Consider the following 23,007-nt stretch of genomic DNA (forward strand, 5'->3'; position numbering starts at 1 on the left):
GCCACAGATGCACCCCTCCCCCTCTGCGCTCCACTCCTCCCAGGCCAGGGGCCCAGGCATAGACCTGTCTTCCCACCTCATACCCCTCCCCCAGTTCCTGGAACCCCCAACCTGGGCAGCTTACCCCCTAAGTGTCTGTCCCCCTCTGTCCTTCCCATGGTCTGCGCCCTTACTGGAGCTGTGTGGCCCTGGGACAGCTTCATCTTCTGCTGCCCATCCTTCCAGTAGTCATGCAGACTTCTTAAAGCACAAGTCCAACCACGTGCCTACCTGTCTCGAAAGCCTCTTTGATAACTCTCCAGGAACCACACTGTGGTCCAAAACCTCCTGGAGTTCAAGGACCTCATGGCATGACCCTTGCTGGCTCCTGCGACATCTCCCAAGAACCAGCTCTTCATACCACATAGCTCTCTAAGCGGATATGTCAAGCCCATCCCCACGGCACCTTCTCTGGGGAGCTTTCCCTGACAGCACAGTGGTCAGACACCTCCCATGCCTCTACAGCAGTGGTTTTCAATCTGTGGCTCATGACCCACCCCCCGCCGAAGGGTCCCCTATCAGATATCCTGCATATCATATATTTACATAACGATTCATAACAGCAGCAATATTAGTTATGAAGTAGCAGCAAAGTAATTTTATAGTTGGGGGTCACCACAACATGAGGGACTATATTAAAGGTCTCGATGTTAGAAAGATTGAGAACCACTGCTCTAGAGTGACCCCTGTACTCAGCAGGGTCTACATTCCTGCATCCTTGGGCTTCCTGTATCTGGACCAGGGCCTGCCCTGAGCAGATACTTAGCATCTAATTCCAGTCACAGAAAGAGCAAAAAGGTGTACAGCTCAGAACCGGGTCCAGGACTGTTGAGGGGATGTGGAAACTATAGACAGGGTAGAGACTCCTACTCTAGCTGGATCCTCTAGTCTCACCAACCCTGCAGGGCTGGCCGCATCCAGGTTCACAGCTCCTTGGTTTCAGTCCCTGTCCATATGGGTGATCCAACCTGTCTGAGGCCCACACCTGGAATGCTGCTCTCAGGCCTAGGGCATGGTCTCACCTGCATTAGAGTGCGCAGTGACTCCACATACGATTGCTCCGTGTCCAGCAGGGTCATGGTCACGTGCTTCCTCATGTCCTGTGGGGACAGAAGTAGAAGGTGAGTGGTTCTTTGTTCCCCAAAGCCTCTCACCTTCAGCTACATTCAGGCATACCTGCAAACAGAGAGCCCATCTGGCCCTTTCCCCGGCCCTCCCTGCCAGCTTCCAGTCCCACAGTTTCCCAGAGCACCCTGGACCTCCATTCTGCCAGACCTTTGCTCAGGCATTCCCTGTTGGGAACGCTCCCGAGTCTCAAACACACCCTTCCAAGTGTATCCCTGTTTTCCTACCCCAACAGGTTCTGGACAAAGACAAAACCCGACAACAATAAACTCTCATATTTACAAAGGAAGATGCCTCTGGGCTACACCCACTCTAGAGACTTACTCTGAAAATACCAAGTTCCAGCTTGCTGCTAGGAGGACATGTCTGACCTGGCTGTGTGTCACAGCATCCCTCAGAGTAGACGCTGTCACTTCCTGCTATAGAAGAAACTGCAGCTGAAGGGAGTAAGGCTGGTGCTGGAAGCATCAGGGCTCTGACCAGGCTGGGTCCCAGTTCTCTGTTAAAGGGTTACGGAGCTCTCCTTTTCCCAGCCCTTTCGTCCACTTGTGTGCTTCATAGCCTCTCCATTTCGTTTCTTCTCGTGTGTGTGTGTGTGTGTGTGTGTGTGTGTGTGTGTGTGTATGTGTATTTGTGTGCACGTGCATGTGTTAGATCTGTGTGCACACGTGTTCAGGTTCACTCACCAAGGCATGCATGTGTGGACATAAGAGGTCAATGAGATGTCTTCTTCTACTGCTCTTCAAAGCATTTTATTGTTTTATTTTATTTATTTTTTAACACAGAGTTACTCACTGAATCTGGAGCTCACTGCTTCAGCTAGCCTGGCTGACCAGGGAGCTCAGAGATCTGCCTGTCTCTGTTCTCTAGCACTGGGAACAAACACACACATACACACTGAAGGGGACACAGACACACTGATAGGGGTCATACACACTGATGGGAGTCACGCACTGATAGTGTCACAGACGCAAACTGATGAGGTCACATACTTATGGGGTCCCAGACACACACTGAAGGGGCTACAGGCACACTGATGGGGTGACACACTGATGGGGTCTCACACACACACTGATGGGGTCACAGATGCACACAGTTATGTCCATCTTTTTCGACTCTGGGAATGTAAACACAGGCCTTCATGCTTACCCTTCAAGTCATCTCACTAACCCTCTTTCTCTTTCTGAGGCAGGGTCTTATATAGACCAGGCTGTGGAGACTTCCCCAGTGCTAGGGGCTACAGGCATTTACTACCACATCTGGCTTACGCACGGCTGTAGAGCATGGAGCACAAGCTAGGCAAGCCCTGTGCTCACCGAGCTACAACCCCAGCCTAGTGTCTCGTTTTCAGAGCAGGAACCATGGGTGCTTCCATGCACAGGACCCAAGAGTCCTTCGACGGTTGCCCAGAATCTGCACCCACATCACACGGCACTGGGTTCCTGCCCATCAAGGTGAGCTCTATCCTACGTCAAGGTGAGCTCTATCCCATGGGAAGATGTTTTTAGAAGCAAGCTTGGGAATGTCTTGCCCCACACACTCCCTGAGGCAGAGCTCACCTGCTACCAACTTCCACAGTCCCCAACCTTACCCAGGAAACCCTCCCAGACAGCACCCATCCCACTAGCCTATATCCCGGCAAGGACTCCAGAACCCCATACTGACACTTGGGTCTCTAGACTGGCCCTTGGCAAGGTGTGGGGCCTACACACTTGACTGGGCCATGCCTGGGCCTGCAGCCATCAAGGCCTGCAGGTTCAAGATGAATTCTGGAATGGGTGCTTATGCTTGGGCATTCCTCCAGTTCTAATCCCGACACCCCTTAATGTAGAGCTTTAGTGAGGGGACCTGCCATCGCCCCTGCTCTGCCCACGCTCCCTGGGCTGCTTTGGATTCCGCTCTATTAGTGTTTGTTGGTTGGTGGAGACGAGGCCTTGCTCTGTCGCTCAGTACACAGCCCAGGATGCTTCAGTCTCTCTCGTCCAGGAGCCACAGGCTACCATGACCAGCTTATTTAGCTGGCTATGGTAAGCTTACTTCAGGTGCTGGTCCTCTGACCCCGGAACTGGGGGATCAGCCTGGTCCCCCAGTAACTGACAAGGAGGCACACTCAGAAGTGGACTCCCACTCTGAGCTCTGTGGAGGCCTGGGTGCCACCTCGTTGGGACATAGGAGGTTGGCTTACTCCACTTTTGCAAGCTCTGTGCTGGGCTGTGTTCCTCAGGCTCTACCTCATAGACCCCAACTAGGAGCCGGCCATTTATAGTGGGTGCTTCTGGAGCCCCTAGAAACTTAAAGCAGTTTTGGGTCTCCCATGTCCTCTCCTGTGCCGGCAGCTCCCAGAACACCCCAATACCCCACAAGTATGTGCAACCCATTTCAGCCTCACACGGTTCCAAGACACAGGTGTCGTCCACTACACAGATGAATCAAGTCAGAGAAGTGACATGACTTGTCATATGGCCAGGGACAGACAAGGCCCAGAGCCTCTTTAGACACCTCATGTAGAGCCCTAGGACACCAGCACCCTATGTCCCCTTCATCAGGAACTTCATCAGCTCTGCTTGTCCTGGCTGTGTGACTTTTGTGGCCCTGCTGCCATACTCCTTCATGAAATGAAGTAAGAACCCTTTGTTCCTGGTACCATACAAGCTCCACGCTCGGCAATGGGGAACAGGGAGGTGTCCACACACACAGCGACCCTAACTGTCTCTTCTCATTCCACTTCCCTGAGACTTCACGGGAAGTTTTCTGACTGACAGGGCAGCGGAACCAGGTTTTGGGCTTCACCGCTACTGTCCCCTGCCCACACTCACTGGCTGGCCATCCCCAACCTGGGTCATGGTCAGAGAAGTTTCCTGAGAGGGAGGGCTGGCACTGGGCCTGTTGGCCGGGAGGCTGGGATGGTAGAGGGAGCTGACGTTGCAATGCCGCCTCTCCCAGCCTCCTCCCTGCTGCAAAGCACAGTGGGCTGTCATTCAGCTGTCAGGTAAAGCACAGAAAACAAGGCCAGCTCCTTGTCACTGCATGGAGCACCCTCTGCACGTGTCCAGACACGGGAGCAGTGCGGGGCGGGGGACAGGGGAAGCAGGAGACAGGGACAAAGCAGCTGTCAGCCAAATCGGCAGGCCCACCTGTTCCAGGCTGGCCAGGCCTTCAGCCTGCTTCCCTCAGGATCCCCTCACCCTTCAATAGCCACAGACAGGCTCCTGGCATTGGGACCAGGGGACCCTGTAGGAAGGTGGACACAGCAGGAACATGGTGAGGGGACTCCCCTGTCAGTAAACCCAAAGACTGAGACCCTTATGTACTAAGCATGAAGAAAGACACACACAGAGAGGCCATGAAGGCCAGATGCCCCCCATCAAGACAAAAAATGAAGCCTAGTTATCCAGCTGCGAGGTAGGCCCTCCTGCCCAGAGTCCTGAGCACTGGAGACACATACGCACAACACAGTACAGCACCTGGATTAGGCCTAGTCCTCACTGTGCCCAGAGCATGGAAGAGTCAGGGCCCAGACGAACACAAAAACAAGGCAGCATCCCTGCTCCCTGCCTCCTCCAGTCTCCAGAAAGGCCGCTGGAGACAAGAATGGGGACACCACCTTTCCTACAGCACCACTGCATGACATCTCCAGGCCCAGTGGCAAAGTGGCAGTGCTGGCTACCCTTGACTCATACATAATCTGGGGACCATCAACCCTGAGGGATAGTTGGAAATCTGGCTTTCCTGGGGACCCAAGGTTCCCCAGGAACAAATCTGCTTTCACCTGACCCATTTGACAAGAGAGTACTGTCCTGGGCCATGACCCTTAGTGCCCTGCCAAGCCGACCAGCGACCAGACCAGCGAGGCCAGAGTTGACCATGCCGGTTGGCCATGGGGAGGAGGCTCATCAACCTCTTTGCTTTCATCTGAGGTCAGCTCTCCCCAAGCCCAGCGTTGACAGGCAGGCAGGGTCCTGGTGCCTGATCCAAGTTCCGGGCCCTGTTCTCCAGCATCTGCCCACACTTCCCCCATCTCCTGGATCTGCGGCATCCTAGGCCAAGACCCAAGTTCCCGGCTGCCCTTCCCCCTCCCGGTACCTGGGCCTCCCCCGGCTCCTCCGCGGGGTCAGAGCCCCCGCCCCCGCCCCCGGCGGACTCCCCGGAGGCGGCGGCCGGGCCCAGATCGCGCATGTCTTCCAGCGCGATGGTGAACTGGGCCAGGGTCTTCACCATCTGAAGCATGCGGCCGGGCTGCCGCCAGGGCGGGTACTGCGCCGAGTCGGAGGGCCCCCTCCCACCCGCGTTCCTCTGGGGCCTCAGACCCGCCGCAGTGGTGGCGGCGGCGTTAGTAGCAGCGTCGGTGAGGGCGCAGCCCGCGGCGGCGCTGCGGCCTCCTCCGCGCAGGGAGTGCGCGCGGCGTCGCAGGGGGAGAGTCCCGCCCTCTGCGCGCCGCCCCTTCTCCCGCAACAAGCCCAGTGCCGCCGGACCTCACACCCCCGCCTCAGGACGCAAGTCACACATACCCGTGGACCAGGACGCGTCCACAGTGTATCTAGGGCGTCACAGTGATTTACACCCAGAGCCATGGATGAACAGGGTTTAGTATAGAACAGGCCCAGGTGTAGGGTAGGGTCAAGTGCACTCTCACATACAGATTCCCAAGTCCTGACACCCAGGAGCCTGACCCACCACCTCTCACAACGATGCGAACTCTCTTGATCAACAACTACAGCATGGCAAAAGCAGGCACCCACCCCTGTAGGCATCAAGTGGGATGGCTGAAAACCTTACTGACCCCAGCTGGTGAGAGAGACACTTGGGTGTGATAGAGAGAGAGGCTGTCACACAACTCACCCACATTAAGTCACCCCTGTCCTTACCACTATCTCAACTTAGTCAGTGTTCTGTACCGGCTCCATTCCTGTTCCCTTCCTGTGCCTCTTCCCATGACCGTCACTGGGGAGGGTCTCAACGACGCCTCTCGCACCCCCCAATCTGCCCTCACCCAGTTTCTTGGCGTTTGTTTAAACGTGATCCTCAAATGCCAGGACAAGGCTAGAATCTACCCCAGGACCCATTTAAGTAGGACTGGGGTGTGGTGAGAAACAACTTTGACACCAAATCCCACTGGGCACTAGGAAAGGGGTCCACACACCCCACAGCTGTGCCTTACCACTGGCTAGTTCCACCTCCTTCAACACTGGGGTTCCCACACTCACCGAGCTCCCATTGGACCCCCTCTTTGGATTTCCTGAGCACCGGGGTAAAAACGCTCCATCACCCAAACCAGACTCACCCTAGTTCCCACTCCTACACCCTTCTTTGTTTCACCCTAGCCAACTCTCAGTGTCTAGAAAAAGACACCTCTCCCTTGCCTTGGGGCCTTGACCTAAGCCTGTTCCCTCTCCTAGCAACCAAGGCCTTTTCTACACACCTCTTCCAGGAAGCCCTACTGAGTCCTCAGAGTAAGTGCTGTGTGCCTGTTCTGTGTTCTCCCAGATCTTCAGTTTTCTTAACTACAGTCTATAATCATGGGTTGATACCCACCTTCTCCCAGGAGACTGCTGGCTCCCTGAGGTAAGGGTCCTTCGCAAGTCAAGGCTCTGAGCACAGATGGTTGGTTGACAGACTAGTGTCAATAGCTTTGCTCTTCCCTTTATCAGCCAGCATGGATGGATGCTGGGCATCTCTTTAGCATGGAGGTCCTCTCATTCCTCTATCCAGCCTTGCTTCTTCAGCCTCAACTCCACAACCCATTCTAAGGAACTTTTAAAAGGTGCTTACGTATTTTTAATTTATGTGTATGAGTGTTTTGCCTGCATGTGTACCTGCTTAGTGCCCAGGGAGACCGGAAGAGGATGTTGGATCCTGGCACCCAAACTGTTCTTGAACACCCTCCCCCAAGGTCTCATGGAGCCCAGGGTGGCATTAAACTGGCCAAATAGTGGACAGAGGATGACCCTGAACTTCTGACTCCTCTGTAAGCGCCTTCTCAGTTCTGGGAACACAGGCATACACTACCATGCCTGGTTTGTAGCACGCCCCTGCTTGAAACCAGGGTCTGGTGTCTTAGTTGACCCACCAACTAAGTTTGTCCCTAGCACCGTTAAATTTTGCTACCAGTGCTGAAGATTGAACGTCAGACCTTCTGACTGCCAAGCAAGGGGCAGGTGGGCTTCCTCTCTTTCCGGGATGCTGTTCGTTTGAGCCTGAGTCTTCTGACACAGCTTAGAACTAGCCTCGAACTCATGATCCTTCTGGGAATGTAGCTCAGTGGCACAGGGCTCAGCTAGTCTGTGTAAGGTGATGGGTCCAACCCCCAGAACTTTTAAAAAATGTATTTATTAATATTTACATCATACAGCTTTCTGCCTGCATGTATGCCCAAAGGCCAGAAGAGGGCATTTGTGAGCCACCATGTGCTTGCTGGGAATTGAACTCAGGACCTCTGGAAGAGCAGACAGTGCTCTTAACCTCTGAGCCATCTCTCCAGCCCCAGAAACTTTTTTTTTTCTTTTTTCCGGAGCTGGGGACCGAACCCAGGGCCTTGCGCTTGCTAGGCAAGCACTCTACCGCTGAGCTAAATCCCCAACCCCCCCCTTTTTTTTCTTTTTCTTTTTTCTTTTCTTTTTTTTCGGAGCTGGGGACCGAACCCAGGGCCTTGCGTTTGCTAGGCAAGCGCTCTACCACTGAACTAAATCCCCAACCCCGCCCCAGAAACTTTTTAAAACGTGCATATAACTTCTGTCTAGGCAAGGTGGCACAGACCTACTATCCCAATACTGGGGAGGTGGAGGCAGGAGGCTCAGCAGTTCAAGGTTGTCCTCAGCTATATAGTAAGTTCAAGGCTAGCCTGGGCTACAAGAGGCCCTGTCTCAGGAGCAAAACAAAGCAGGTCTGGGAATATACCTCATTGGAAGAGTTATTGCCTGGAGTATAGGGCCCCAGCTTCTGTTTCCAGCACTGAGAACAAGCACACAAAAGGCCTCGTGATTGTCCTGGCTCCTCCTGAGTACTGGCACGCACCCCTGTACCTGGCACAAATGAATGATATCTCAACTACTCCTAAAAGGGCAGGCCATGGGGCTAGGCTCCCAGGACAGCAGGCAGGCTGCACAGATGGGTCATAGCCAATACTGGGTAGTGCTTAATTGATTTGTGTTGCATCGGTGAGTGGACAACCTGTGGACTCGCTGTGTCCACCGGGTCCCACTGGATCAGCCTTTGAATGAAAACGAATCCAGGCTGGAGTGTGATAGGCTCTTTTCTGGCCTCTGGACTGAGTCCAGCACCTCCTAGGAATGTGCTGAAAAGCACATTTACCTCTCCCCAAAGGATCTCAAACCAAGCTTCGAGCCAGAAGCCAGCCTGAATCCATCTGCTTTTTCCCTTCCCAAGGGACTGCCTTGCCCATACTTCCTCCCCACGGCTCACTCCTCCCCTTCCTCATGCTGGGGGAAGACAGAAAGAATGTCCGTGTCCCACGGGCAGGGCAGCCAGGTCTCAGAGGTAAGCACATACGCACAGAGGCCCATGGGCTGGGGGCTGTTTGCTTGGTCACTGTAGCCACCTTCGGCTATCAAAGCACCTCCTCCATTGGCCCTCTCTCAAACTACCTGATTACTTCTTAGTGGCTGAGAGGCAGTACACAGTTTGCGGGTCTTGGCCAGGCACAACTCACCTGTCCATCTGTTCCTCACTAGTTCTACCGAGACCCAATTCAGAAGAATGATTTCACCCCTGCTGACTTCCAGGCTTTTAGCAAAGGTTACCTCTGCAGCAGGGGGAAACACTCACGGGAGAGCCAGGCCTTGCACACAGTGTGGAAGTCAAGAGACACCGGAGTGCACGGGTGCAGGGAGAGGATTCCCAGGAAGATTCCGCCCTCTTATAGGTGGGGCTTAACACCAAAGGCAGTGAGTGCTGTGCTGCTTCGTGAAGGAGGCTGGGATGGTTTGAATAAATTTGCTCCCACAGACTCCCACGTTTGACTGCTTGCACAAGGAGAGGCACTATTAGGAGGTGTGGCTTTGATGGATAGGCGTGGCCTTGTTGGAGGAAGTGAGTCACTGTAGGGGTGGGCTTTGAGGCTCCATCCAATCAGACAGTCTCTTTCTGCTGCCTGCTGATTAGGATGTAGGAGTCTCAGCTCCTCCAGCACCACGTCTGCCCGGACTCTGCCATGCTTCCTCCCATGGTGATGATGAACTGATCTTCTGAAACTGTCAGCCTGCCCCAATTAAACGTTTTTCTTTATAAGAGTTTCTAAGAGTCATGGTGTCTCTTCACAGCAATGGAAACCCTAACTAAGACAATGGCTAATTAGATCCAAGTCCGTTGCCATAGCACTGGGGGTGCCAGTGAAGCAGGGGAAGCGAAAGGATGCCAAAGAGAGGAGCAGCTGCTCAGGGGCCGAGGCAGGGAATCCTTAGAGCCCTTTCAGGACAGGGTCAGCTGGGGTGAGGCAGAGGGCATCACGTGCCCAGCACCAAGTCAAGGTATGGCTCTGTGGGTCTTCTGAGCGTCAACCCGGGCTGCTGATTCAATCATCCTCTTAGAGCTCTGTAGATGTTTGGAGGAGGGACACAGAATTTAACTAATTTGTTGATTATATGTGGGGGTGGGTGGGTATATGTGCCACAGTCCATGGTGGACGTCAGAGGACAGCTTTTGGGAGTCAATGTTCTCCCATTCACCACGTGGGTCCCGGGGATTGAACTTGGGTCTTCAGGCTTGGCAGCAAGAGACTTTACCATCTGAGCCATCTTGCCATCCCTGAGAAGAGTTTTTGTAAGTATGAAAGACTGTCCTGTTTTCCATACCACATCCGTATCCCACCTCAGACATCTTCCTTCCTCACCAAAGAGCTGTCTACACCCTTCTTGGTTAGGGGAAGGCAAGAGACAAGCAGGAAAGAGACAAGCAGGCAAAGGCTCAGCCCCACCAGACCAACACTCAGTCCGGAGCAGACCACTGGGTGCCTGGCTCTGAACCACCCTCTGCCAGTCCCAGGGAACCCTGGTCTATCGATCTGCACCAGGTCGGTGGACAACTTCCCCATCCATCTCTGAGGCAATCCTGGCATCCTGCTTGCTTGCCTCCAGACACCATGTATTCCACCTGCCCTCTGAGGTCCTGCAGCTGATATTGGACCACTGGAGGACCAGTTATGACACAGGTTAGACCTAGAGTGGACTAACAAAAGAGTGATGGTAGCTGGGATGGTGAGAGATGAATAAACACGTGGATGGATGACAGACCACCGACCCAGGGGTAGATGAACACACGGACTGCACTTAGTGGATGAACAGCTGCTCTGATTTTCATACCATTCACTTGACTAGTTCAATACATACTCACCACGTACCTACCAGGTACCAGCTAAGTATTGTGCTAGGAACAGCTTTCATTATTATTATTATTATTATTATTATTATTATTATTATTATTATTATACAGTTATTACTACTACTGCTGCTGCTGCTGCTGCTACTACTTTAATATATGAATGTTCAGTCTGCATGTATGCCTGAATGCCAGAAGAGGGCGTCAGATCCCATTATAGATGTGGTCATGAGTCCCATAAGGTTGCTGGGAAGTGAGCTCAGAACCTCTGGAAGAGTAGCCGGTGCTCTTAACTGCTGAGCTAACTCTTCTGTTCCTGTGCTAGGAATTTAAAGATAAGGTCTTGGACTGGGAGAAGGCTGGGCATATGGTTATGTAGGTAAAAAGTACTTGCTATTCAAGCCTAATGACTTAAGTTCCATCACCAGAACGCCCATAGAAAGCCAGATGGGGTAGCATCCATTTGTAATCCCAGCATTCTTAGGGTGAGACAGGAGGCAGAAACAAGAGTGATCACTGGAAGCTCACAGCCAACCAGCCCAGTGCACGGTGCAGGGTAAACATGATCACTGGAAGCACAGCCAGAATGCACAATGCAGTGTGGACAGAACAGAGGTCCTGCCTCAAAAAGGTGGACAGTGAGAACTAACTCCCAGACCCATGTCCTCTGACTGTCACGTGCATGCTGAGTCAATGTGCACGCCCCACCTGCACACCAGAAGAGAGGAGGGAGGGATGGAGGGAGGGAAGGAGAGAAAGAGGGAGAGGGAAGGAGGAAGGAAGGGTGCTTATGTCCACACCAAGAGTTTCGTTAGGAAGACAGGACCTGAAAGAAATGACCAAAGACAAGGCAGCAGGGTGTAGGCCAGATAATACAGCGCTTGCCTCACAAGCACAAAGCTCAGGGTTCGATCCCCAGTACCACATATACCTGGCATGGACGCACATGCCTGTAACCTCAGCACTAAGGAGGCAGGAGGATCAGAATTCAAGATCACTTTTGAGGGGGTTGGGGATTTAGCTCAGCGGTAGAGCGCTTGCGCAAGGCCCTGGGTTCGGTCCCCAGCTAAAAAAAAAAAGAAAAAGAAAAAAGAAAATATGCCACTCTTAAAAAAAAAAAAAAAAAGATCACTTTTGATAAGCAAGGTGGTGACCAGGGAGGGACACAGGAGGCCCTGTATCAAAAGAGCAAAGACAGCTCCTAAGAGAGACACGGTTCTGGAAAGTAGGTCTCATAAGGCTTCATGGGAAGGGTCTTCAGACCCGAGCTACCCACACTGGAACATGGGGAACCTTGAGGATCTCTCTCTCTCCATGACAAATGCCGTTTGCATGGGTCTCAAGACTCATTGCTTTGTAAGTGCTGGCTCCTTACTCTCCAACCCACATCAGAGCTCTATTTCTTGTGACTCTCTCCGTTTTATAGACAGGAAAGCTTAGAGAGGCCGCCCTGCTGGGAGAGGCTATGACCCAGCTGGCTGCCTTAAAGCCTGCACTTCCCCCACACACTGGCCACCTGGGTCACCTTTCTCTGGTCTCTTCTTTCCGGGTCAGTGGTAGAAACAGGTTTCCCGAGTCAGGAATGTTTTTGACGATGAACCCAATGCTGCCATAGCCAAGTCTGGATCAAGGACGACAGTCCTGGCAACCCAGGGCTGTGTGGCACCCCTGCACCATCCACATCCAGGAAAGTGGAGTTGGTACCACATAGTCCAGCCTAATGGGCCATCTCTTTCCCCAGTGGCTGCCTCCTCGGATCATCATCAAGGAGACAAAAGTTACACAAGGATTTCATGGTATGAAGACCAAGATGGAAACGGGGCCATGTATTTCAGGTTCAAATCCTCACTGTGCCCCTTAGTGTGTGGGCTGGGTGAGACACTTCATTTCCTGGGGCCCCTGCTTCCCGCCACCCCTTCCATCACCAACCACTCCCCGTGTTTCGCTAGATCACTTCCTGCTCTCAGGAGACCCTCCGTTCTGGAAGGAGAGACTTCTTAAGGTTTCTCAGTTCCCAGGCCTGGAAGGGAAATGTCCAAGCCACAGAGATCTCTGGGGACTGGCTGCCCCGGGTGGAGCTCTGCCACTGGAGAATGAGCTCTGAGGATTGGAGGGAGAGCTCTGGGACCTAAGCAACTGAAGCACCTTCCTGCTTCAGAGGCAGAGTCCTGAGTGCAGCCGGAGACAGGATGATGAGGGGCATGAAGTATGTCCCATCTGTGCAGCTCCTTGGTTATCTGTAACCATGACTACACAGCAGTCGGCGGTAACCAACCTTGTGATTCTAGGCAGAGGTTAAAAACTCAAGGCAGAGATGGCTCAGTGGTTAAGAGCACCGACTGCTCTTCCAGAGGTCCTGAGTTCAAATCCCAGCAACCACATGGTGGTTAACAACCATTTGTAATGAGATCTGATACCCTCCTCTGGTGTGTCTGAAGACAGCTACAGTGTACTTATATATAATAATAAATAAAATCTTAAAAAAAAAAAAAAGAAACTCAAAGGTCTCTCAATAACGATCAAAACCAGCTACAGTCACAATAATCACAAACAGAAAACAGAAGCGCTCTGGCTAGCCCTCGATTACAAAGTCTTTATTACATTAGACATGGACTGAGTCCTTCCCATTACTGTCTCCTCTCCTCGCAGTCACCCTAGGTTGATGTGTCAGGTGAAATCTGTCAAAGCTAGTGTCTACAAAATCGTCCATCTGACATTCTGTCCTCTCATACAGGATGAGGCCCAGGGCCCTCCCCTTCAGCCTAGGTGGACCTTTGTTAGACACACAACACTGGCAGAAGTGAAGTCACATGACACTGAAAACCTGCTCTTCTGGCTTCTTCTACCACCAACCCCCTTTTGTGGTGTCAGGGATTGAACCCAGGGCTTCTCACACACCAAGCTAGCATCGAGCTGTTCTTCTGTTTGTTTTTAATTTATTCAAAAAGATTTAGATTTCCTGTGTGTGTGTTGCCTGCAGGTTTGTATGTGCACCACATGCGTGCTTGGTGCTCTTGGATGCCAGAAGAGTGTGTCGGATCCCCTGGAACTAGAGTTGTAGGTGTTGTGAGCTACAGTGTTGGAACTCAAACCCAAGTCCTCTGCAAGGGAAACAAGTGCTAAACTGCCTGTTTATTTAGGTTTTTTGTTTGTTTGTTTGTTTTTTTAAAGATTTATTTATTTTATGTACAGCATTCTGCCTGCATATGTGACTGCAGGCCAGAAGAGAGCACCAGATTTCATTACAGATGGTCATGAGCCACCATGTGGTTGCTGGGAATTGAACTCATGACCTCTGGAAGAGCAGTCAGTGCTCTTAACCGCTGAGCCATCCCTCCAGCCCTCATTTAGTTTTTGAGAGATGGTCTCACTATGTGGCTCTGGCTAGCCTATAATTTACAAAAATCCTCCTGCCTCTGTTTAGCAAGTGCTGGGACTAACTAAAGGCGAGAGTCACCACACCTGGCTTGCTCTCGACATTAAAAACAGTATTTCTAACTTTTACATGGGATCTCACTAAGTTGGCCAAGTTATCCTTAATCTACCTGTGGCAGGCCCTGAACTTTCCTACCTCAGCCTCCTCAGTACCTGGGGCTTGTGCCATGAGACCTGGCAGTCTGCTTACTCATAAAACTCGGCCTACGTGTTGGGCGGAAGCCGGGCCACATGCCACGTATAGGTATTCCAACTGACAGCTCTGATGGGGCCCCAGCCAAACATCAGTGTTAACTGCTAAGTCTGACAAGAACCAGTCTAGTGCAGGCACCACCTGACCACCATGAAACTCACAGTGAAAAGGAGACAGAGGCCCAGGGAAGCAGACAAGGACGCCAGGCCCTGCAGACAGTAGGAGGCCGTGCTTGAACCCAGAGCTCTTGCTATACTGACAGAAAAATGAAACCGGGATGATTTCTGCATGAACCCTCATTTTATCTGTTGGCCCACAGGGGTCAGGCTGGGACCCCAGCATGAGCAGTAGTAAAAAAATCAGAGATCTACTGGCTGTAAGAGAAGCAAGATGTAGCCCTCCATCCCCAGGCTGGGGAAATCAGGCTGCCTTCTGATGGCTAAATCTGGCTTGCCCATCTCTTGGCCTGGAACTCCTGGCACATCCCAGAGCCCAGGGTATAGCATACAGTGCCAGGTCCTCAATGGGGAATTGGGGTACAGTTTTTCTCCGTAGCTCACACTGTTCTTGAATGCCCTGTGATAATTCCCCAGACCATCCTTCTTCAACATGCTACAGATCTATACCTTGCCAAGACAGCCACAGAATCTAGGAGCACCTCTCTGATTTTCCAGAAGCACCAAGGTCTAGGAAAGACCCCAGTTCCCACAGATGTGTGCTGAGAACTTCAGTGGAATGACCCAAGCTTGGATCTAACCCCAAGTAAATGGCACCTCAGAGCCATATGACTTCGCCAGATCACAGAGCACATTATCAAGAAGTTAGGCCAAACCCAGGACACCCTGAATTAGGAAGTGGGGGTGACAGCTGTATTCATTTTCCTGGATGGCTAAGATGGAGATAGAAGGGAGGTCTCAATGTCTGCCTGCCTCAGGACTACAAGAATAATAAAAACAGGAATTAGTATCAAATAGACACACACTGGGTACATAACATATATCTACTGACTGCCCTTATTGCTCTGTGACTTAGTTTCCCCTTCTGTTAACAGATGAAGGAGGTGGGAAAGCTCAAGAGGGTTCTAAATTCCCCACTAGAGAGATCAGACTGGGAGAAAGGCTTGGCTGAGAAGCCCAAGTGGAGAAGCTGGGGCACCAGGACTGCACTTCCACCAAATACTCCTAGGTGGCAGCAGAGATCTGCAGGCTGGGGTTGTAGAGCATGTGGTTTGAATTTAACTGCCATGATTTTTCTTTTTAATGTGTGGGTCCCCCCCCCCCCCCTTTTTTCGTTTTCTGTCACTCCACCCCCTTCAGTTTCAAGCAGATACAGCTGAGCCTTCTAGACTTTGAAGGAAAAGTTTCTTATCCCAGATAGTAGAAGCAGGAGTGGAGGCTGGAGGGTACATCGGACCTAAGCCGATGTAAGAAGCATCTGAGGAGCCAGTCCATTCTGAACTCAGCCTTCTCTGCCCATTTCTCCCCTGTACCCACCATTTTACAGGTCAGGAGCCAGTCATGACCGCCTGTGAGGCCGTGGAGGTAGGAGTAGCACTTGCTAATAAATCTGGTAAGTTTGTATTTTAGGGGCTCCTAGGGTGTACCTCCAGACCTGCACGCATGTCTGTGCACTGCCTTGGTTTAGAACCCCAGGATGTGATGACCTCCAGGAGACTTCCCCTAAGAGCTCTAAAAAAATCATTCAACTTTCCAAACCTTGTTCAGAATGCTACCCAGGCCAGCCAGGGCCCCACATGAACTTCAACCACTCCTTCATCTAGCTGTAAATACCTTTTCCCCAGCGTCTATTTCCCTACCTGGAACATGCTAGAACTACAGCTCAGTGGCTGCTCTAGAAAGAATGGCTGCCTCCCATCTCCACTCATTTTAGTAGCACGGAGGGAGGCTGGGGTGAAGGGTCGTGGGAACGGAAGTTTCTCCGGTTTGATTCCAGCCCCTCCAATTCCCTCCTTCCTTCAGACAGGCACATATGGGGGGGGGTCCATTTGTACACTGTTGATAGAGATGGGGTGTCTTGCCTGTAGGGCGGAAGATGATTCATTGGGCCATGAGCCAGGCACCCTGGGAAAGGCCAAGCAGGCCTCAGGCCAGAGCCCCAGGGAGTAAAGAACAGGGCCTGACTGGGCTGTGTATAAATCCTAGGGACTCTCAAAGCCCCACAGCCAAAAGAGACCATCTTCCCTAATTAGACAATGCCAGAAACCCTTCTGCTCAGGCTACCAAAGGCCCAGGGAAATGAGGTGGATGACTTCCGGCTGCTGCTGTGCCCTCCCGATCCAGTGTGCAGCCAGTCTCTCCCTCCTCAGCACTGGGTCCTGTACCCATGGGCTCTTGGCTGGGTCCCATTTAAACTATGCTCCACTTTTTCCAGGGAACTTTAAATCTTCTCCCTCAGCCACCTCACCTCAGACCAGGGTAGGCACTGACTGTCCGGACGGTCATGGCTCCCAAAGCAGTCCTTCCTTTTTATCATGCCAGAGAACTATGAGGTGCCAGTCTAGGATGCTCCCTAGGGCACCAGAGGACAGTAACAAGATCTGGAAGCTCCAGACGGATGGAGGAGGCACCACCAAGGCCTAGAGCCCAGTTCCCATAGTGCATTCACTCAGCACACAGGTGTGAATGAGCAGAGACAAAGGCTGCAGGTATCAGAGGGATGAAAAGGCACAGCGAGGCCACTATGTCTATGACCAACTCCCTGAAAGGGCAGAGGGACTGGTCCCCACACTGACACCCTTCTCTCTCTTTGTTTCCTGGTTTTGGTTTTTGTTGAGACAGGGTTTCTCTGTGTAGCCTTGTCTACAAACTCACTTTGTAGACCAGTTCTCACAGAGTTCTGCTTGCCTCTGCCTTCCAAGTGCCAGGATTAAAGGTGTGTGTGCTCCTATGGCTCAGCTGGGGCCATTCCTTTCTGCTGGACGTATGGTATTGCTTCCCAATAGTGTCTCGGGACCTCAGGGTTTTGGTTTTTGTTGTTCGTTTTTTTTAGAGACAGGGTTTCTTTGTGTGGCCCTGGCTGTCCTGGTACTAGCCTCTGTAGACCAGGCTGGCCTTGAACTCAGAGGTCTGCCTGCCTCTGTCTCCTGGGATTAAAGGCGTGTGCCACCATGACCCATTAGGGCCTCAGGGTTTTAGGGTCTCTTCTCTTGGCCAGAAATACCCAGGAAGCTAGGATGTACTGTGGCCTCACCTGACTCAGACCATGCACTCCAGGGAATACTGTTACCGACCGGTTACATTAACCCTGGCGTGTCTGGCTCAGCCCGGACCCCACAGAAGTTTCTGTCATTACAGCAGGCCAACTTGCTCAGTTTCCTACCCAGTCATGGCTCAGAGATCCCACAAGCCAAGGGCCACCACTAGGCCTGGACCACACTGGCAGGCATGATCTCTGCCTCTGCCCGACCACCAGCAGCTTGTGCTTCTAGGCCTTTCTGTGCTTTTCCCATCAACTAAAAGAGAAGCTCCTAGAAGATGCTTCTCTGAAGGCCAACCAGTGTCAGACAGAGGGGTTGCTCCCCACGTCCCAGGACCAAAGTCCACCTTTAGGAAGGCAGCCTGACAGCTCAAATGGCCACTCCTGAAACTTTAGCTTTGGGTCCTCAGAATCTCTCGACTTGTAGCTGTCAACAGTAAGTGGCACCGTTGTTGACTCGGTACCATAGAGTTTACAGAACGCCATAGCAGTAAATCTCCTAAGACTTCATAGCCACTCAGCGACAGCACTGAGTCTCTGCACAAGTCATAACCTGCTGAGTTCTCAAGCCTAGGCAGTGGGCTAGACCAAATCCTCCCTCTGCCACTGACCACTAAGCGGCTGGGACCAATCACTTAACTTTACAGAGCCCCAGGACAGGAAGACAGCGAAGACCTAAAAATAGCAGGTCCGTCTATGGAGGGATTCCACTCTCTGCTGACTAAGCACCTCACAGGTGTTAGCTTTAACCTCAAAATAAGCTCCTAGGTGGGCCCTATTATTACCTTGTGTCACAGAGGACAAGGCAGCACTCAAGATTTCTCAAGCAGACAGGACTCCAGCCCCAGGGGACCCTGGGTAAAAGAAAAGAGTTAGGACAGTTACATCTGTCCAGAGTGCCAGCCTGGGCTCTCAGCACATGGACTCTACCCACACGGCCTGCTTCAATTCCAACCACAGGGAGGGTGCCTGAGTCATAGCCCTTATGAAGATCTCTGAAATGTTACAAAGAAGGAGTCCACTGTGTTATCCAATGAAAGCAAGAGGCGCTCATGCCAACATAACTATTGTCTCCATGTACAGATGGGGGGAGGTGCACACCTGGAAGTCACCGGAATGTCAACGGTGGGCAGGGCCAAGGCATGGGGACAGGGCAGAAGAGGAAACAGCCAGGGACACTCTTGATGGCTGACTGACTCGGAAAGACCAATCTGTACCTCGATTTTCTCATCTATAACGCAGAGAGTAGAAAGCACTTATTTAGCACAGTACCAGGAATCGAGAGGGCACTCCACAAATACTGGCTGCTATAAATGAGGCTGAATCATTACCCCAGGAAGAAGGCTCTAAGAGACTCTTGGAAGGCATGTGTCTAAGAACCACTAGTTCAGCCTCCTCCAAGATAGGCCCTGGCAGTCCTTGCTCGTACACCCCAGAACTGAAGAGCTCAGTCGCCCCTCACTGGTACTCTGGGAACATCTTGCCCTACAGAAGAAGGGCCACATGTGCTGGAGCCTCCAGTCTCTGGGCACCAGCTCAGACTGCCAGGGCCAATGGATGCCTGGGATCTGGAGGATTCCTCCACCTACCATTCCAAAACCTTTTGGTCTGGGTTTTTTCTATGGTGGTGACTCCCCAAGTAAGGTTGGAGGAGGCTTTCTCAGTGGCTCCAAGGCCCCTGCCTAGATGGTCACCTCTGTCCCTCCCACTCTGTGCCTCAACACAGAACCATTTGCTGGCAGTACTATCGGCCTTCATTTTCTTGTTTGGAAAACAAATGAGAAACCAGCTGGGCCTAACGTCCTCCCCAGCCTTCTCCTGACTCCCTAGTCCCTAAGGGTGGGAGGCCCTTCTGCCTCCTCCCTGGACAAGGGCCTTGTGGAAAACCCCAGAGGAGAGGCCTTGTGAGCTGGTGTTGCCATGGCAATGGCAGCCCTGGAATTTGACCACTGGGGCCCTGGAGTGGGGGTGGGGAGTTGGTATAGGCCACGCTGGGGGCAGGGAAGAAGGTCCAGAAGCCCAGAAGCAGGGGATGGCAATCCAAAGCCCCTCCATGGCCTCAGTATCCCCATCTATAGAGGCTGTGAGGAACGGTTCCCAGGATCTCCCTTTTCTATTCTAACTGATGGATCAGGGAGACAGTCAGGGCGAGGCCAATTGTGCCCTTTGATAGATAGCTAGGGACACCAAGGAACAAGGACTCACTAGAAATTAAAAGCCAAGTCCACAGCAGTGGCAGGGTTAGTTAGCTTCTGAGACCTGTCCGCACTCTGCCATCCCCATATCTTTACCCCAAGGATGAGGGTGCCTGTTGATGGTGGGGCAAAAGAACACCTCAAAACTGGAGAACTGTCCTGAGACACCCTGGTAACCCTTGCCATTCCTGGATCTGGAGGGCGGGCAGAGGGCCTGCCCCTCCCAGCTTGCTGTGCCAGGCTGCAGTGGGTATTTTTAAACAGGCGCCCGCCCCTTGGCCTTCCCACCTGCCCACCCCAGGAACACAATGAGCCCGGCTGCCAGCCTTCTGTGTACTTCCGACAAGTTCCAGCAAGCCACCCTCTGCATCCCACCTCCTCCCTCCCCGTCAGCCCAGCCGTCAGGGTGCTATCCAGCGTCTCCTCCCGCTGCAATGCTGGAGGCTCAGAGAGGAGGTGGAAGTCACACAGCCCAGGGAATTTGGGAATGCTGTACCGCCAACTTGTGCCCTCACCGCCAAATGCCACTGAATTCTTCTGGTGCCACTCCGGCTCCTTCTGCATCCTTTCTGTCCCTGACCCTCAAAAGTCACAGCCTCACTCCCCCACAGACCTTCACGCCCTCTTTCAGAAAGATAACACAACTATGAGTCCTCAGCTCAAAACGCCAGTCACGGGGGGGGGGGGGGGGGGGAAGCAAGCTGAGTCGGTGCTGTGACTCCCACCGCACGGCAGGATAAGTTCCATATAGATCAAACATTGAGATGTAAAACAAAAACAAAAGCCATAAAGCACCAGAGGGTGGGAGACTTTCTAACCAGGGCTCCAAAGCTAAAGTCAGATCAGCTTGATAAATTGGACCACATTTAAAAACAATTAAAAACCTTTCTGGGCCAGCAAGATGGCCCTGTGGGTAATATCCGTTATGCCAAAAGCCTGCTGATACCCAGAACCCACTTGGAAAAAGACAAAGGAAAACGGATGCTACGAAATCCTTCTGCCCTCCACACGCAACACTCCGGCATGTTCTCACACCCAGTGACAAAAACTTCTTAAAGTTTACAAGAACTAGAAACAAAGCCTTCTGCAGAACCAAAATATACCCTATACAAAAGACAAAAAATCAGGTGAGAAATCAGGAAAAGACATTTGTAACTCATAACTCAGTCGAAGAACGAAATCCTCTCTCCCAGAGTTTAAAAAGCTTCCTAGAAATGGCTAAGCCACCAACAAGCAACCAGGACAGGAGAAAACTATGAGAAAAAAATCTGAGTTAGGACAGAGTGACAGTGACGTGGGTACCTACCGGACTGGTAACTGTCCAAAAGTCAGGTTAGCAGGGTCATGCCTCTTCACATCGCTAGAGGCACGGGCATGTAGGAAACATCGAAATGCAAATCACATACACATAATGTCTTAGCAATCTCATGCCCCAAGGGACTCCACTCCCACAACAGAATGATGTAGTACAGATCCTTTGCTGTACTATTGTATTGTTTATAACTGCAAGAGACCTGAGAATATTCTGTAATTTTAAACGTTACTATTATTATTACTGTTTACACTGTGTGTGTGTGTGTGTGTGTGTGTGTGTGTGTGTGTGTTTGTGTACACTTACTCAGAGGATAACTTGTAGCTCTCCTACCACGTTGACTCCTGGAGACTGAGGTCATTAGATTTGCCAGCAAGTGCCTTTACCCACTTAGGTCAGCCTTATTTAGCTTTTCTGTTTTGTTTTTGGGACAGTGTTTTGTGATGTAGCCAAGGCTGGCCTCAGATTTAGAACGATGCTCGTGCCTCGGCCTCCTGAGTGCTGGAATCACACCATGATGCACACGCAGCCACAAGCAGCTTCACGCCCTTTAATCTGTGGTACCACACAGTTGGCTCATCACACAGGAAAAACACTATGCAGTACAAAAAGAACATGGGAGGCCATGCTAAACGGTCTCTTCCAGCTTACTTTCCTTCCTCCCCCTGGGCAGGAACTGCTTGGTTAGATCCAGTCTGGTGGATCTCTCTCCTGGCTCAGACCACCTCCTGGTATCCCTGGCACGGAGCTGTGCCCCTAACCTACGCACAGAACCAGGTCCTGAAGTGACGGCCACTGAGCACCGACGTAACCCAGAACCAACTCTGAGACTCGAGGGCACGGTCTTTGGTGTCTCTTTCTGGTCCCCTTTCCAACACTTCCAGTCTCTCAGGTGACAACTATCCACGAAGTCCAGTTGTTCACTTTGCATGCAGTGAACCAAGGCCTGCTTTTGCCCTTTCTTCAGAGGCGGGTAGAACACTTCTTTAGGCCAAAGGGCCATCCCCATGAACTTTAGGGCTGAGTGCCCACTGTCTGGTGCTTTGAAATGAATCCCCATTCTGCATGAGGGCCTTGGAGTCAGAATTTACAGGGTGATGATGGCAGTTATACCTACTTCTGGGCCCTGGGTCTGTGAGGAATGGGTAGCTACATGGGAGGGAATGTCGACCAGTGAGAATCTAAGCAGAGTACAAGGCCATAGGGTCTCATCCCTGCTCTGTACCCAATCTGAGTCCCTTTCCCAGAAACAGCTGCGCCAGGAGCCTCCACAAGGAGCTCAGCTCCTCCTCCTGCCAAGTGGCTCTAAGCCACTGTCCGTACCCCATCGCACAGCACCTCCACTCCATCCCTGTGGTCCTTCCTCAGGCAGGGCAGGCCACCAATCTCCATCCCTTCCAACTTGCTTTATGGCTCACCGCGGCTCTCCAGACCAGCCGCCAGACGTTATCACATTTGGCTGTCAGAGCTACCCTATAATAGGCGCCGTCATCATCCACACGTTATACGTACCTATGCCATGTGTTGAACCACAGTGAGGTTAGGGCCTCGTGGTTACACAGTGAAGACAAGCAGGATTTGAAAAGGAAGGAAGCCACGTGTCTCCAGCACTTTCCTTTTTAAAGACAGGGTCTCTAGAGCCCAGGCTGGCCTGGCACTTTCCACTATTGACTAAAATGACCTTGACTTCCTGGTCCTTCTGTTTCCACCTTCTGAGTCCTGGGATTACAAGAATAAGTCACCACACCCAACCTCATCCATCTTCTTAAAGACGTGGGTGCCTGGTTGTGCGGGAGCCAGGTAGGCTGGTATGGGCCACGGCAAAGCCATGCCCTAAAGGGTCACGTGCTTGCCAGCCCTCGGGCTTGTTCCTAGAAACCTTCATTGATACACTCAACTCTGACAAAGTCCTTCCAGATTCTCACCTAAATCACCTCAGAGAGAGAAGCCAAGATTCCTGGGGCTTCTAAAGAATGTGTCACTCACCGATTACCCCCGGACCTATACTTAGGCGGTTTACCTGCTCTGAAGGTATGGCCTGCTGCCAGTTCCTCCGGCAAAGGTGGCAGTAGCAGGCAGATAGACTCTTTCATCACTCACTGTCCTCCTGACCAAGTTAGCTCAGGCTAGCTCTAGAGGGCCTGGGCAGGGGTATCACCAAG

At 52.1% G+C, this 23,007-nt stretch overlaps 1 protein-coding gene across 1 annotated transcript in view; it reads right to left on the bottom strand.

The window, feature by feature from the left end:
- Arhgef17 (Rho guanine nucleotide exchange factor 17) overlaps window positions 1-23,007 on the bottom strand; it is a 59,582-nt gene that overhangs the window by 20,405 nt on the left and 16,170 nt on the right. Inside the window, 1 exon segment of the mRNA NM_001401823.1 lies at window positions 1,062-1,139. Coding sequence (NP_001388752.1) covers window positions 1,062-1,139 — 78 coding nt within the window.

Source organism: Rattus norvegicus, chromosome 1 (assembly GCF_021556685.1).
Source record: "Rattus norvegicus strain SHRSP/BbbUtx chromosome 1, alternate assembly SHRSP_T2T, whole genome shotgun sequence".
Classification (NCBI taxonomy): Eukaryota; Metazoa; Chordata; class Mammalia; order Rodentia; family Muridae; genus Rattus; species Rattus norvegicus.